Source organism: Drosophila navojoa, chromosome 5 (assembly GCF_054131105.1).
Source record: "Drosophila navojoa isolate 15081-1374.11 chromosome 5, UAZ_NAV_1.0, whole genome shotgun sequence".
NCBI classification, from domain to species: Eukaryota; Metazoa; Arthropoda; class Insecta; order Diptera; family Drosophilidae; genus Drosophila; species Drosophila navojoa.
Genome location: NC_142893.1, coordinates 12,286,833 through 12,304,539, shown reverse-complemented (window position 1 = coordinate 12,304,539; position 17,707 = coordinate 12,286,833). Strand labels below are relative to the sequence as shown.

Sequence of the window (17,707 nt, the reverse complement as noted above, 5' to 3'; positions counted from 1 at the left end):
AATGTGTCTATACATAAGTATATCCCAAATATAGAAAGAGACAGTGAAAGAGAGATAGATAGATGTATGTATATAGGGCTGTTAATGCACAAGGGAAAAGTCTAGCTGTCTGTCTGTCTGTCTGGTTAAGCGACTGTCTGGTGGCACGTATACCCTAAACAGAGGACCAACTCTATCTGCCGTGTCGTCTGCTTTTGATGTTGCGCCGTGCGTGCCTCGTGGGCAAGTCAAGTCGTGAGACAACTGGGCCCAGTCTACTACCCTCTGCTGTTGCATTATTTACGCGACGGTTCTTGTTTATTGATGTTTGTCTGTTGTTGCACAGGCGCTGCCTTTGCCATGTTACCTGTGCGCTTTGTGGCTTTCACTCCACCTCGATGCGGTCCAGACCCCAGGACCGTCAACCCCCGTTTGCCGCCACGGCGCTGCGCCGGCGACGACTTGCTTACATATTCATGAGGGTTGCGGTAGCAAAAGTAGCCAAAAAGCAAAAATAAAAGGAAAAACGTAATGTCTTAGTGCGGGCATTGCCAAAAAAATTGCGGTTCAAGTTCGCTGGCTTTGTCGTAACTTGGCCAGCTTTAGAGTCTTACCCTTGTTTATCTGCCAATGCACTTACTCCAGGGAATTCAGGCTTAGACCCACAGAGTGTTGGCCGGGCCATAGCGGGCGCCACTGCAATTTGCAGCTTAAATATGCGGATTTAATTGAGTTTAATTGTATATGAAAGACGAGATTTGTATTTTGATTTTTTGCTTCACTGCACCACTGCTGCCAGCTGGCCACACCGAGCTAAACCACCTACACTCGCCCCATCAGCCCCACTCATTTGCATGGAATTCAATATTTCTTTGCGCCTTCATTACAGTGGATTCTGGTGGAAGTGCAATTTTATCTATTTAAATGCAGAAGAGGAATATAAAAATAGAGAAATGTATACAAAACATTAGCAAAAAGTTAGGTTATGGAAATAAATCGAGAAATATATAAAAAAATATTAACAAAATTTCTTCAGGATTTAATCTAAGCGTGGGTTTATTTATGTATATAATTTATTTACTATAGAGAAAAATACAAATATTTCTTTTTTGTATATTATTATTATTTAATATTATTTTAATATAGTGAAAATAAATTCGTTTTAAGTTATTTAAAAAATAAAATAAAATCTATTCGAAAAACTAGTACATTAACATGTGTAAATAAAATAAAAATTAACACATATTAATTAATAACAAAAAATATAAATAAATAAATAAAAGCATAATAATAATAATATAATAATTAACATATAATAAAATATAATCTTGATCAAATTAATAATGCTTGCCTGATATCTTTTTGTATTATTAAGTAATAATATATAAATGAAGAAATGAAATGAATGATATATAAAACAACAATTTTAATTGTAATATTCTTCACAAAATAAAAATGATAGATATTATTTATATTATTTATATACATCATTTATGCTATACACTCATATATATAAACAAAAACTAAACAGCTATACCACAACAATTTACAATCATCTTTCATCAGTGAACATTTACCCAATTGTCATTCATCATAATGCGTTTCAACATATCGCTGATTCACTGTACCTGCAGCACCCAAACGAGATGCTTCTTTGTGTGTGTGTAAGTGTGCGTGTGTGTGTGGGTGTGCGGCGCAGAAAACAAAGGTCGAGAGCTTATTAAAATTTATATATTTAAATAGCATTTACCGCTAGCCACTCACACCCCATATCGTCGTCTATCAGTGCGTGCCCTCGGGCGGCGCAGATGAAAGTTTCAAGTGCTCCACATGCTCGCCCACATAGCTAGACAAGCCGTACTCGGAATTGACAAAAGGGGTAGTTGGCACACACACACCACGCACACACACACACACACACACACACTCTGGCACATAGACTAGAAAAACAATTTCACGGTTATTCCTGGCAAATATGAAAAGTAAAATGTAATAGCCCCAGTCAGCAGCCCCGCCCCCCTCTATCCGCACAACAACACAACAAATCCTCCCCTCGTAGCAGCAACAACAACAACAACAACAACAAGAGCGTCGCATATCAAGCGGAAACGGAAGTCAGACACTTACATATGCGCGCGTAACTTTACGCCCATCGTCTTTTTAGTTGCTATTTGTTGTTGTTGTTGTTGTTATTGCTGCTGATTTGCTTTTCATTTTTTTTTCGTTTGCTCTCTTTCTCTCTCTCTTTCACTGTGTTTATTGTGGGTTTTGTGGGTCTGTCAGCCCTGCGGCATATTTCAACAGTTGCCAGCCCGTCGTAGTTGCCATTGCCATTGCCATTGCCGCTGCCGTTGCCGTTGCCGCTGCCGCTGCCGTTGCTGTTGTTGTCATAATATTGGCATGCATATATCATTCTGACGGTCTATAAAAATTTCTACACCAAAAGCCGCTGCCAAGGGTTGATTTTTTCGTTGCTGTTGTTGTTGTTGTCAGCACTGTTGCACTTGTCATAAATCGCGAGTGGGCGGGGCGGCGGGGCGGTGGAGCAGGGGCGCTTGGAATAGAAACTGAAAAACTGAAAGTCGAGTGTCGTGTTCGGTATTTCGTTTTTAGAGAATGTAATAAGCCTCAATGGACTATCGCTTATTCTGATCCTAAGTGGTTGATAATAAATTGTTAGTGAGATATTTTCGATGTCATTTCAACTCGAACTCGAGGGGGTTGTTATGCCCAGCTGGAGGGCGGCAATGCAACCAACCCCTTTACACTCGTATCAATACAACTGTCGAACTGGAAGAACAACAAAATACTTTGACAAATCAAATGTCCTCATATCGGGAAATAAACTAAGAGAGGAGAGAGAGTACGAAGAACTTGGTTATTTTTCGCGTCTGCTTATTTATTAAGCACGTCCACGTCGTGGGATTATACGCACAGCCTCACACACACACACACACACACACATGTTCTTAACTCACCTGCAACTCCCTTTGGCAACATTTTTATTAATATTTAATGCAAGTTTCGCAACTTTCGCCCGCCCCCTTGAACTGCCAACCCTCATAAAACGTAACTTTTCGCACAACTGACAACTCAATTCGGCAGCTTTGCCCTGTCGCCCCAACGTCCCAACGTCCCGCCTCCTGCCCAGCACGTGCCAAATATTTGTGTCGCTTGTCGCGGCCCCCGCTCACACTAGTGCATGCAAAATGACGCCAGCCACGCCTTCGTTGGACTCCATTAGACGGAGTTCTTAGTCTGCATAGCTTCATAATGAAAAATTTCCAGCCCCTCAGCTCCAGCTGAAGCCTGACAGACAGGGGTTGGCTGTGATTTGCTGCTGGCGAGGGTAAACGTAGACCCAACTAACGCTCAACGTTACATAAATCATAAATATTTTAAAGTTTCAAATTACCAGTGGCAAAAACAATCAATGCGACACCCCCGCCCGCCCCTGCAAGGAAAGGTTCTGTCACAGATGTCAGCATTTGCAGTGCCCCAGGGCAGGGGCGGCACCAGGGTGGTACCAAGCGCGGGCGGGGCTGGCGTGGAGGCATAGCAAGGCGCAGATTACAATCAACTCTAATCTAATGAGAGCCAGCGAGAGAGTGAACCAAGTTTTGATTGTGGGCAAGGCATTTATAGATTGCGAAATGGATGCAATATAAGAAAGAAATTGGGAGATAAAAGAAATAGCAGGAATATTATTTTGATACAGTTGAAATCGAGATGTAAAGGGAATTGTCATACAATTTTTTTTAACAACATTTAAATTGAGATGTAGATGAAAAATGAATGAATTTAGTTTGAAATATGATGTGAATAAATGAAAATATTGAAGAAATAAATATATATATGTATTTATATAATATATATATATGTATATGTATGAATAAAAAATATATTTTTTAAATTTAAAATAGTTTTAAAAATAAAATAAAAGAATAGAAAATAATAAAATAAATAAAAGTGAAAAGAAAACTGTATACAATATGGGAATATTTATAAATAAATATTCAAAATAAGAATAAAAAAATAAATAAAAGAATAATAAATAAAAATATAGTAATAAATAATTAATTAATTAATTAATAAATAATTAATAAAAAAATATTTAAATAAAACTAAAAATATATAAATGAAAAATAAACAAAATCATTATGCACTGATTTCCCATTTCCAGTGGGTTTAAGGTGTAAGCTTAAAAGAGCAATCAAAATTAATATAACATGGAAATATTTACAATTTTTTAAATGAATTGTGTTGATACAGAAGTTGGCAGTAATTAAGTCAAGCAGCTTATTAAAGCTTATACAAATTAATAATATTTAAACCAAACTTTATATATAATATATGATATTTATTTAATAAAATTTCAAATATCAGCAACTTGTTAGACGAATGCCTTAATATAATAATAGCTCTTTTCTGAACGATTCTCGGAACGAAATTCAATAAAAAGAACTCATATTTTCACCCCCATGTACAACAATTCCTCACAGACCTAAGACATAATATCTGCCTGCTTTTACATCTCTTCTGCTGCCACAATTTGTTATAATTGTTATAGTCCGCTTTAATATACCAGCCTTACCTAATGCATGGCAATAAATATGAGTTTTGTAGTGGCGCTTTTAATGGTCGCCCGAATGCAGTAGCTGCCGCGAATCGCAGGTGAATTGGTGGCGCGAGCTTACTTATGCACTGCGCAGCCTGTTATGAATATTGCAGAATGCCAAAATGTCTTGTAAGTTCGCTGAAGTATGTAATATGCGCGCACTTTTCATTTGCCGGCAACAGTTAACGTTGCCTTTACCGTCTCCCTTACTTACCGTTACCGTTAGTGACAGCACAAAATGGCGGCATCTTTCTGTCTGCCGAGCCAGCGCAGTGTGCTGTCCGTCGGCGCTGCGAACGGTTACGGTTAACGTTGCAATTCATATAAAAATAATTGTTTGCAAGCGCCACATTCATTATGCGCAGCGCCCACCCACCCCTCGCCAGCTGCCACCTGCTAGCCACCCTTCCAGGCCGTCCCTCTGCTACGGCAAATGATATTAAAAATGCAATTTGGCCAAAAATGCGTGCTCCTTGGGCTGCCAGCCAGCGACTTGGCTCAATCACAACGCACTTGGCAATACGCGTTACGCATTTGCAAAATTGCATTTCCAACCGGCTGGCCATGTCCTCTCACTCAACTCAAGTTGCAATTGCATTGCAATTGCATTTCATGGCCATGGCTTGGCTGGGCCGGGCTTCGTTTGGCTTGGCTTGGCAGGACATCGACATTCGCTTCCTGCTTCTGGACAAATTAAACGCTCGCTCGCGCAATAAACATTAATAAAAATCACACAAAAATTGCCATTCGCAAGGTGCAGGCAACAAATGAAAATGGAAATTGCTCATAAACAAGTCCATCAAATAAAGTGCACACAGCTGAAACTGCAAAAGACAATAAAAGCGCCAAGAAACAGCGACAAACAAACGTAATAAAAAAGCAAGAAAAAAAGAAGGCGAACATTAAGCACGGCCATGCAGAATTATAAATACTCTGTCTGCATACAAATGATGTGCGGAAAATTATAAAAAAATATGTAAAACGACTGCCGACTGCTCTATCTCTCAGTTTGGCTAGGCAGGCAAGCTTCTCTATCAGCTTTAATTGCATTTCAAGCCAAATTCCATCAGCTCATCAGCCGAGTCAGCTCACAGACTCATTTGGCTTAAGGACTCTCATTAGTGTATAAAATATAGCTATTGGTGACTTTTGGCGTTAAACCGCAGCACAATATTAACAATGACGCATACGTAGCAGCCAGCACACACACACACACACACACACGCATACACAGCGACAGACCACCGCACACTATCAAATTTTAATACGCCAGCAGCTTGTGCCTTTATTTCATAAATGTTTAATGAAATTAAGCGGCAAGCTTTTTGGGTGAGCTGCCCTCAGCCTGGGTGCAGGCCCTGGTTTCGGCTGTGTGTCTGGCTGCCCGAAAAAAAAAAAAAACAAAAAAAGAAAACCAGAGAGTATTCCGAAATAAATCATAAAGAATAAAATACATAAGTAAGCCAGACAGTTGGCCAACCAGTCAGGCAGCCAACAGGCATTACATTGTTTGCATACCTTTTTAAACGATTTTAAAAGTTATTTCACATGAAAATATAAAACAAAAAATAAAAAAAAAATATATATATAAAAGTGAACTTATTTTAATTTTATTTGCTTGCACACTTAACCACAACTAAAATTGCGGCTGCTAAATTATGAAATAAGCGGTTTTTATACGCTTTTGATTTTAATGAGAGCACATACAGAGAGAGAGAGAGAGAGAGAGAGAGAGAGAGAGAGAGAGAGAATGAGAGAGCAACATACACAGACATAGCTAAACAAGTATGAGCATTGCAGTCGGGCATTATCGACTACACAATACCCATGCAGGCTGCTAAGTCTATTTTCTGATGTGCCACGCCCTCAATAGGTATATATAATAATATATTGGGGAAAATTAGTAGACTATGGCAACATTAGTGTCTCGCTCTAGTACTGTAAATAAAATGGGGAAACACAGTTTTAGTCCAATTGCCAAATACCAAAGGTAGAATAGACGGTAAGGCGTAAGATTAATACAATATAATACCTTAAGACAATATACTCATATACATATACAATATACTCAAGCCAATATACTCACTTCACTTTAATGATTCAGTATAAAAAGGTTAACTAAAATAAGCACACCAAACACGAGCTCTGCTTCCGGCCCTATAACATGAGTCAAGCCAGGCAACACCCCTTCGCCCTGAAAAGTATGCAGCAAAAAATGCTGCTCGTTTGCAGCGCAACCGAAATGGGGCTGGGGGGCTCAAGTTGGGCAGACGACATGCCGCATGCCGTATATGCGAAATCAAAAGTTGTTTATGACTCAATTTGTAGTTTCTGAACATGAATTATTGCAGCTGCGCGCCCAAACGAGAATAAAAAAAAAAAAAAATACACAAAAAAATAGGAATGATATAAATGTATTCGTATATAGCATACATGCGTGTGTGTGTGTGTGTGTTTGTGTGCTTCGAACAACACGAAAAATGTGCTGAAAAATTTGGCTGAAAACTAATTTTGCAAAGAGGAAATTAAATATGGCAAAGTTTGACATATGACAGATTTGTTGCAGTTGTTGCTTTTGTTGCCTTTATCATGATTTTATTTATACGTCCGTCTGTTCGCCTGTCTCTCCGTTCGTCTGTCCGGCTGTCTCTCCGTTCGTCTGTCTGTCTCTGTGCAAGTAATTGAAACATTTGGAAGCTGCTGGCTGCTGGCAAATGCAAATTCTCAATTTTCAATTTTGCTGCCAACGTCAGAGCGTATTTATTTGCAGCAAAAAGCGTATTTCATTTCAATTCATTTGCTTTCAGTTTCTTCGCAGTCGCAGTCGCAAAACTTTCGCACTGAGCCACTTAATTTAGTCAATAAGATGCAAATGATCCCAGCGCTTCACTAATTAGAAACGCAGCCATGTCCAAAGCCCGCTCTCGGCCTCACTCGCTCACTCTCTCTCTCCCGCTCTCTCGCTCTCTCAGCTCGTTAGTTTGCCTTGTTTTCAGCATGGCAAGTGCTGCGGTGCCTTAAAACTATGCATAATCCACTGTGAATATCCGTTGACAGCAGCAGCAACAACAACAACAACAACAACGACGACGTCAACTCGACACTGATGAGCTCTCCACAGCATTTTCTTTCATTTGAATCTTGCTTTCGCACAGAGGCGTAGCTTAAGGTAGACAATTTCGATTTCACTTTCAGCTGAGCTTGAAGAAGGTTTTTTTAGTTGAATAGTTTATTAACTATTTCTTATTTGAAAAAAAAAAACATCTGCAAATTTTACTTTTGTTTTATGATTTTACGATGTAGCACTTAATAATATTTATATTTTTAATTGACCATATAGCATGGTACCTTTTAATAAGAAATCAAAAAATATATAATCAACCGAATAAAAATAAAATTGATCAAAAATAATAATTAAAGCTAAGTAAAATTTTTAATAATTTTTTTATTATTTTTTTTTTTTTTATTTAAAATTTATAATCAATAAAAGGACTTTTTTTTATATTTAATAGTAAAAATAAAAAAATTATATTAAATACATATTGCCTATACATTATACATTAAATACATTTTATTTATTTATTTATTTTTATGTAAATATCCAAGTCATCAATGCATAAAAAAATTATTTAAACAAATGTTGAATATTATTTTATTATTTTAAATATAAAAAAAGAAAACATCGCATTAAATATTTAATAAACAATATATATGTATGTATAATAAATTAAATGCAGCATAGAAAAGATAAAAAATATTAATTTAAGCTACTACAAATGTTAGGTCAGCAAATAAAATTATTTTGCTCACATAGCTAATCCTTAGTATTTAGCTAGTTTATAGCTAAGCTCTCTGCCTCCCCGTTGTCTGCGCTACTGAGTATATGTGCAGTGTATACATATGTATGTGTGTTTGTCTGTGTGTATAAGTATCTTCTGGCTTTCTCCGAGTGCCATATGCAGTCATGCCGTGCATGAAATGATGTGCACATTCTTCATCATCAAGTGCGCAGTTTGTACGTTTATCATTTCAGCTGCGGTTACTTTTCAGCTGCTGCTGCTGCTCCTGCTCCTGCTCCTGCTGCCCATATCTTCATTTTGGTTTGGGTTCTTGGTTACGTGGCTTGGGTTAAGGTTTCGATTTCAAGCAGCGCCACAATGACGACTCTGAAGCTGTTGACACACTCGCTGACAAATAGCCAGCAGTGAAGGAGGCAGAGGCAGGGGCAGATATACATATATACAGAGAGAGAAAGAGAGAGAGAGAGAGCGAGAGAGTGCACATACATATAATTGGATAAGAAGCGCACTGGCATAAAGGCTTACATTTTCCTGCGCTGTGTCGCTCAATTGGAAAATTCAATCAAATTAGCGCCAATATATGAAATTTATATATTTAAACAGCAAAAACTCCCAACTATGTGTGCATATGCAGCTGGCTGCCCGACTGCCTGACTGCATAGCTACATGGCGGCATTGACATTGGCAATGTAAGAGGGGAGCAACAGCAGCAGCAGCAGCAGGAGCCGGAGTCGAACCATTGCCACATGTTTCATGGCTGACTACTTATCGCTTAATCACATCAGAGCATCGACCAGTGTGTTGGGCCATAAAACATTTAGCAACATGAAATCGTTACTTTTGCCCAAACATCAAAGCCAATCAAAATGGCATTTCAATAATATCAGAGCACTACAATCGCATCAACGTAACTGTGTGGGGCAGAGGGAGCAGCAGTCGCAGCAGCAGCATCAGCAGCATCAGCAGCAGCAGGAGCAGGGGAAGGCGGAAAACTCATACAGCCAGCAAATGTTGTAATGTGGCACGCATTGCGATGGGGGGCGGGGCAGAGCGATGGCACATAAACGATTTGTTCGCAAATATCATGAGCATGAGCTCACTCCCACACAGCTGACAGACAAACCGAAAATACACACACACACACACACACACACACATTTTGGGGGTGTTGTGTGGCAATTGTGTCAAACGAGACTTTCGCTTTTCAACAAATGTGTCCTTGGCCAAGCATTACAAGATGTCACACACATGCACGTGTGTATGTGTGTGTATCTGTATGAGTGTGTGTGTGTTAGTCATAAAGATATTGACTTGAACATAAAGATTGGTAAAGGAAGAAATTATCTAATTTAATGTTACTTTTTTTTGCATATTTATTTTTATTATTTACTTTATTTTTGCTTTGCATGCATCATAACTGATAATTTATTTATTTACTAATTTTAGCTGTAATCTTAGCTGCCAAATGCTTCTTCCAATGCTGGTCTTTACTCATTTATTTATTTATTATTTTTATTGATATATTTATTTATTATTTTTATATATTTATTTATTTTATTATAACTTTTATTTTATTTAATTATATTTCTTTTTTATTTTATTTTATTTTTTATTTTTTTAATTTTTTATTTATTCTTTTTTTTTTATTTTGCATGCATCACAACTGATAATTTTTTTATATATTTTTTCCTTTACTAAATATGGCTTTAAACTAAGAATGCTGTCAAATGCTTCTACTGCTGCTCTCTACTCTTGTGCCTCTTTTTCTTTTTCTTTCTTCTCACGGGCTGCCTTGTCGCATGGACAGCCCGAATCCTGTTCTGAAATTGGTTCCGATGGTTTCGCGCATCCAATATCGTCGGCAAGTGGAAATAGTTTGTTCACCGATACGGGATTTGGCTGGGATGCAAGGCACATACATTCATCTTCATCGCCACAATCTGAATCGCCGCCTTCGCCATCTTTAGCATTGAGATCCTTGGAGGCGCACGGACACATGGCCTTCATTTCCTCCTCTTCGGATGGACTTAACTCCAATAAACAATTTCCATCGTTCATTTCGATCATAATCGGCTGGGGTTCGTTGGCGCACGCCTGCTCCTCGAGTGCTCTCGCTCGGCACGCCTCACAATATGAACAGATGTCGGTCAACTGGCCTTGGGATTGACCTTGCTGGTATTGCTGCTGCTGTTGGTATTGCTGCTGTTGCTGTTGCTGCTGGTATTGCTGTGGCTTCTGTCCCTGCTGTGGCTGAGCTGTCGAGCAAGCGGATGGACCACCTAGACCACCTTGAGCTGCTCGAATACTTCGCGCGGTCTGAGGAGGCTGACCGCCCTGAGCCCCGCCTTGACCACAGGGACCACCCTGGGCACCTTGACCAGCTTGATTACCAGAATACTGCTGAGCTCCCTGGCCACCTTGACCAGCTTGAGCACAAGGCTGATTAGCAGAATACTGCGGAGTTCCTTGACCTCCTTGACCACCTTGACCAGCTTGAGCACAAGGATTACCACCATATTGCTGACCTCCTTGACCACCTTGACCAGCTTGAGCACAAGGATTACCACCATATTGCTGACCTCCTTGACCACCTTGACCAGCTTGAGCACATGGTTGATTACCAGAATACTGCTGACCTCCTTGACTACCTTGACCAGATTGAGCACATGGTTGATTACCAGAATACTGCTGACCTCCTGGACTACCTTGACCTCCTTGACCACCTTGACCAGCTTGAGCACAAGGATTACCACCATATTGCTGACCTCCTTGACCACCTTGACCAGCTTGAGCACATGGTTGATTACCAGAATACTGTTGACCTCCTGGACTACCTTGACCTCCTTGACCACCTTGACCAGCTTGAGCACATGGTTGATTACCAGAATACTGTTGACCTCCTGGACTTCCTTTACCTCCTTGACCACCTTGACCAGCTTGAGCACAAGGTTGATTACCACCATATTGCTGACCTCCTTGACCACCTTGACCTCCTTGACCACAAGGCTGATTACCAGAATACTGCTGACCTCCTGGACTACCTTGGCCTCCTTGACCACCTTGAGCACAAGGTTGATTACCACCATATTGCTGACCTCCTTGACCATCTTGACCACCCTGACCAGCTTGAGCACATGGTTGATTACCAGAATACTGCTGACCTCCTGGACCTCCTTGACCACCTTGACCAGCTTGAGCACAAGGTTGATTACCAGCATATTGCTGACCTCCTTGTCCACCTTGACCTCCTTGGCCACCTTGACCACAGTTGGCTTTAGCACCTTGACCTGATCGAGGTGACTGACCACCAGATTGACCCGATTGACCACCTTGACCACAGGGTTGGTTGGCAGCATATTGCTGACCACCTTGACCTCCTTGACCACCTTGACCTCCTTGACCACTTTGACCACAGTTACTCTGCGCACCTTGACCTGATCGAGGTGACTGACCACCAGATTGACCCGATTGACCACCTTGACCACAGGGTTGGTTCGCAGCATATTGCTGACCACCTTGACCACCTTGACCTCCTTGACCTCCTTGACCACTTTGACCACAGTTACTCTGCGCACCTTGACCTGATCGAGGTGACTGACCACCATACTGACCACCTTGACCAGCTTGACCACAGGGTTGGTTAGCAGCATATTGCTGACCGCCTTGACCACCTTGACCACCTTGAGCACCTTGACCACAGTTAGCACCCTGAGCACCTTGACCAGATCGAATCGGTTGACCACACTCTGAACAGGCCTGATCAGAAGCATATTGCTGAGCTGCGGGAGATTGAGCTTCCTGATAGCATACTGTACACTGTGGATCAGTAGAATATCGCCTATTGCCAGGCTGAAGATCACCATCATCCAATCCGCACATTCCGCAATTGCCACTCTGATCGTAGTTTGCTGCATTTGGCGCATCATCGGAGCCACAGGGACAATGGACGTCATCGTCAAATGGTCTAGCCTGTTGTTGATAACCTCTTTGATCGTAAGGATTCTGATGGACTGTGGGCGATTGGCCAGTCTCACTTGTGGCAAAGCTGGCGATATCTTGAACCATCATTGCCTCCCCGCAGCACATCTGAGACTCGTCATATTGCATATTCTGTTCGTCACACATCTGGGCGTACTCATCGGCATCTGCTGCCGCCTTCTTTTCCAAATACGCCTCGCTCGTTATGGGACAGTCCTGCAGGGTCGATGTCATGTTATCGCTGCCGCAGTTGCAGTCGTCGTCAGCGCCGTCGTTGCCGCTGTTTGAAGTCAGCTGGCAGCCGTACCTGACCAGCAGTTCGATCAGAACTCCGTTTGTCCACCCATAGCCGGTATGGTTCTGTCCGTCCGGACTGCCAACGCCCATACCGGATTCCTCGCAATTGTACTGAAAGAGCAGGGGAAAAAGAAGTTAGATTTCTAGACGTTCCACACAATGATCAGCTTACCTTTTCGAACATGAAATTGGTTTTAGTGTAGGCCTCGTAGTTGGAGAGGACCCAGCGCTGTACCCAACGGTTCGCCATATCGGTCGCCTCGGGCGTGCCCAGATTGTTGAGGCCGTCGATCAGCATTAGCATCATGGGTGGATAGACATTCGGGTAGTCCCACAATTGGCCAGTGTTGCTTAACGTGTGCGGCACACCGCCCGGATAATAGTCCAGCTTATTCTCCTCGATGTAGCACATTACGGAGTTGGAGATCTTTTCGGTGTCAGCTATGGGATAGGCGTGCATCCAGAGCGGCGATAGGTTCGTCACTGCGAAGTAGTCACGCTGCTTTCTATTCTTTAGATCATAGTCCAGCCAGACGCCCCGCTCCTCATTCCACAGCACCGCCGTGATGGCCTTGATCAGGCCGCAGGCTGTGGTCCGGTATTGCTTCGCCTTGTCGGCACAGCCCGCCAGGGTGAAGAACTCGCCGAGCGTTTTACAGTTGCGGAACAGAATGCAGTTCAGTTCGACGGGCACTATCCAGCCGGTCTTGATGTTGGCCATGGTGCCCACGTTGTTGCCGCTGGAGGAGACGAACCAGCGCGAGCTGAAGGCCTGGCCGGACTCGCAGGCAGCCTTTATGTGCGAGTAGGCTTCCTCCTTCTCCTCGGCGGAGTTGAAGCTAGCGGCAACCGCCTCGTCCTCGCGATACGCCTCGGGTCGCGGTCCCGTCGACTTGTCGCGATATTGATACATGGTGCGGCCCTCGACCTGAACCGAGTGCTCCTGCAGGAAGGTCTCCATCTCCTGTTCGAGCGCCGGCAGATTCTGGATGGCGTATTGCTCATCCTTGGTAAACTCCACGTAGGCCTTGACCAACGGCACCAGCAGCGGGGGCTGGGAGCGACCCCAGTAGTAGACGCGATTGCTGCCGGGCACCATCTTATACTGCTTCACCAGATACAGCAGATTATCAATCATGCCACGCGCCGTCTGGAACATGCCGCTGAACAGCAGTCCGCGCACAATCCAATAGGTGTCCCAGTAGTAGAACTCGATGAACCTTCCGCTGGGCACAATGAACGGATTCGGCACATACATAAGCGAGTACATGGCCGGACTAGTCCTCACGCAGTCCTTCATGGTGCGTCCGAGCTGCTTCCAAATGCGATTCAGGTCCATGGCAAACTTCTTCAGGGCCGGGTCATTGATCTGCTCAACGAATTTGGGCTCACTGCGATAATCTGGCGGGCACCAGTACTCCAGCTCGGTGCCGGGCTGATCGAAGTGATTGTCCATGAAATTGGTCAGATGCTTCACCGACGTCTCGTTCTTCTTGCACGAGCTAAACAGCTGGTAGTCGGCAAGGATACGCTCTGGGGAATATCGACAGGTCATGTCGACAAAGTACTTGCTATCCTTATACAAATTGGACATCTGCACCGCTCGCAACAGTGGTCCAGCACAATAGATGGCACTGCACACACACACACGAATATATATATATATATATATATATATATATAGAAATTTTTTATGCAACTTCTCTTTTTCTATGCACTGCAATTAGCAGATCTTCAATTGGTACTCACCCATTGGCACCGGCGACGTGCGTTTGCCCACATTCATTGCATTTGCGAGCATTCGGCATTTTGAGAAATTAATTTTGTTTGTGTGGAGCCTGCGAAGCGAAATGACAAACTGTTTTAACCCAACTACGGCATGAGGCAACTAAAATAACAATACTAATGTTTTGATATATATTGCAAAGACTTGTGTGTAGGCCTGCTAGCTAGAGTCGAAACGCTCGCTAGGATTTTCTATAAATCAAAAGTCAGGCATAACATCCATTATATTGACCATTAAAACAAATTTGTCGACATTTGCCATTAAGAGTCAACAATGCTCCCCGCCATAAATCAGCGTAAATAGACAGGAAGCGCCTTAAAATCTGCTACACAAATGTGCCCCAGTCCCCGCTGGTCCTGGTCCCTGCCTTCTGCCTCCTGCTCTATACACATTTATTCGAAATTACCATAAATGTTTTGGTTCACAAAACCATCGTCCAGCTCCCCTCCGGGCGCTAAAGGCGTTTGCCTAAAAGCTATTGGCCTCTTGTCCATTTGTAATTTCCAGACAATTTATCAAACATGCCGACTGCCAGGCGAAAGGCAAAACGCAAGAAAAAGACAGAAACGAACGGAGAAATAGAGGGGAAAACACACAGAATTGAAATGGCGCAGAAAATGCGCTTCAAGTGGCCTCAGCGTCTCAGCGTCTCAGAGTCCTGGGAAAACGAGAGGAAAACTCGATTTCAGCGCCGATGCCATGGCAAGAAATCGACGACCAATGGACAATTTAAATCAGACGCGCTCCACTTCATAAATTTTTACCAAATGCAACGATTTTCGAAGGTAGCCCCACCTTCGCCCGGCAAAAAACTTTCACTTACCCAACCCCCGTCGCCTCCCGCACCCGGCAAAGCCAAAGAGCATTCAAATTAGGCATGTCCGGCATTCGAGTTGTCTGCAAAGTTTCTTAGCAAAATAAAAATTCAATTTGATTTTCACGTTCTCCCCCTCTTCTTCTTCTTCTTCTTCTTCTTCTTCTTTTGCGACTTTAACATTCGAGGCTGGTGTTTGCGCGAGATAAGGCTGGAAGGCTCGTCGACTGCGTCGGCCATTTGCCCGATGCCAATAAAATGCAGTGTATAATTAATGCACAGGCTTCAAAAGTGAGCAATGCAAGCAGCTCATTTACACACGCACATACACTGAGAGAAATGCAGTGTGAAGTATGGCAGGTGAGCACGAAAATCTTAGAGAAGACTCTAGTTGTAATTATAAGTCATGCACGGGCTTCAAAATTGAGGAATGTAAGCTATTTACTCACGCATTTACACTGAGAGAAAAAAGGTATTAAAGACGCTTAAAATAGTTCTAGATATGAATTATATTATGGAAAAAAAAAAAATGGAAAAGGCAGTAAAGTAGTTGTACTAATGAGGCTTGGCTTTCAGGGAGAGATTTCTTATTTCTAAGATTTCGAATGCCTAGACAACAGTCCATATGGTCTATTAGTAGATCTAGCCTAAATATCCATTGGTCACACTGTGATGTAAGCTCAACTGAGCCAATACTTCTGATTATCCTATTCGTATCCATACGAAGCTAAGAAGAAGATCTAAGACGATTTTTCTTGTGACAGCTATAAGCAAAAAGAGTTTGCAAAGGCAAATCCTATGAAGGCTTGTGGTATATTCTGTATACATAGTATGTATAATAATACTAATAATGTATATCATTTCCACTGATCATAATGGTTCAGTTATATTTAAGTTCTTTGGCAAGTAAATTCGCATATATAAATAAAAATACTCATATCAATAATTATTCGTCAGAATGTCTATAGACTTTTATATGAAACAGTTCAAGGCCTCAACTTCTTTAGTTTAAATAATTAACTTAATAGTACTTGTAGTTTCCCCTAGTATTTTTGGGCAGTGTAGCCATTCAGTGGACTGTGCATGTTGACACTTGGCGCGAGGCATTGATCAACTTAACGAGCCGCAGCAGCAACAGCAGGAGCAGCAGGAGCAGCAGTGAGTCAGAGTCAGAGTCAGTCAGCGACTGCAGCTAATTGAGTATTCTACTTTTAAGTGGCGCCTCGGAACTGCAGCAGTCAGTTGCAAGCGACACACTTCAGCCGCGTGTTGCTTGTGGCTGCTGCAGCCAGTCCTACATGTGTGTGAGTGTGTGTGTGTGTGTGTGTGTGGTCACTTGGGCAGTGCAAACGCATGCATTAATCAATAAGTTGCCATAAATTAATTAAAATAAAAAATGTAAAAAAAATTAAACATATATGTATGAAAATAAAATGCGAAGCGAGCGCAGCTCGAGGTGAGCTCAAGCCCGACTCAGCGACTCGCATGCGTCTCTATTGGCTTTAAGCAGGAGCTATCAATCAAAAAACTGCAGCTGCCTTAGGGTCGGAATCTCGGACTGAATCACGTAACGCCATGCCAGGCAGGGCGCATGATAAATTGTCAACACGCTGACGTTTGTCTGCAGCGATTTAAAAACTACTTAAAATGTAAATGTTGTTTCGCAGTTGTGCGTTGTTGTGTGGGTGAGTGGTTGGGTGGTGCGCTGGGCTGTTTGGCTTTTATGCACACGTCGCAGCGCAGACTGCGAAAAATCATGTTGTTGACTTTGAAAAAAATATGTGTGCAAAAAAATGCGCTATTGTAAATAACGGCACATAAACACGCAGACCAACTGCCTGACACTGAGACTTCCAGCTGACTGAGAGACGGAGCGATTGACGAACTGAGAGACTGCCTGACTGACTGAGAGACTGATGACAGGGCATTGTCAACAGTCAGCAGCAACAATCGACACACACACACACACACACACACGTCTGCTGTGAACTACTATGTGTGTGTGTGTGTTTGTGCTACGCCTTTTATTTTTGTTGTTGTTAACAAATACATTACATTTGAAGTGTTAAGCTTGCACTTGGCATTCACTCAGTTTGCTGCTTGTCTCAGCACTTGGCAGGACTCACCTGTCGTTTATGCATCTATATATGTACGTATGTAACTACATATGTATATGTACATATGTATGTTTCAAGCAGACTTTGATATCCACTTGTCAGCTACACTATAGTTAATGACATTTTGAGCTACACAACGAAAATCACAAGAATAGTTAAAATATTTAAAATGCGTATGCAAATAAAAAAGAAAAATGTTGCAAAAATAAATACATCTATCTCTATGTACATACTTCCATAATGTGCCTCATATTAAAGCATGAATCAGATTAATATAATGCAGAAACACGCACAAATGATATGGAATAGAATAGTATA

The 17,707-nt window shown here is 42.0% G+C and overlaps 1 protein-coding gene across 50 annotated transcripts; it reads right to left on the bottom strand.

Moving 5' to 3' along the window:
* Positions 1-10,112: 10,112 nt before the first annotated feature.
* Positions 10,113-14,586, bottom strand: LOC108652774 (trehalase). Of its 50 annotated transcripts, none has more exons than XM_089261178.1 (8): positions 14,422-14,586; positions 12,845-14,306; positions 11,637-12,783; positions 11,568-11,588; positions 11,313-11,492; positions 11,163-11,219; positions 10,989-11,090; positions 10,114-10,880 (listed from the first exon to the last, which is right to left on the bottom strand). In XM_089261178.1, the coding sequence occupies exons 1-8, from the start codon at positions 14,478-14,480 to the stop codon at positions 10,144-10,146; spliced, it is 3,765 nt and encodes a 1,254-aa protein (XP_089117304.1). In that variant the 5' UTR covers positions 14,481-14,586; the 3' UTR covers positions 10,114-10,143. The 50 variants fall into 50 exon arrangements, with proteins under 50 accessions (XP_089117291.1, XP_089117304.1, XP_089117318.1 ...); XM_089261192.1 differs by having other exon boundaries at positions 11,313-11,426; XM_089261183.1 differs by having other exon boundaries at positions 11,655-12,783.
* Between the last annotated feature and the right edge of the window lie 3,121 nt (positions 14,587-17,707).

Excerpts from the sequence above, each read along its gene's own strand:
- LOC108652774 (XM_089261165.1), bottom strand. The coding sequence starts at position 14,480 with ATGCCGAATGCTCGCAAATGCAATGAATGTGGGCAAACGCACGTCGCC. Across the intron at positions 11,220-11,312 it reads TGGTCAAGGTGGTCAAGGAG|GTCAACAGTATTCTGGTAAT; the intron begins GTAAAGGAAGTC and ends GTAGTCCAGGAG. Across the intron at positions 10,881-10,988 it reads ATGTGCTCAAGCTGGTCAAG|GTGGTCAAGGAGGTCAAGGA; the intron begins GTGGTCAAGGAG and ends AAGCTGGTCAAG.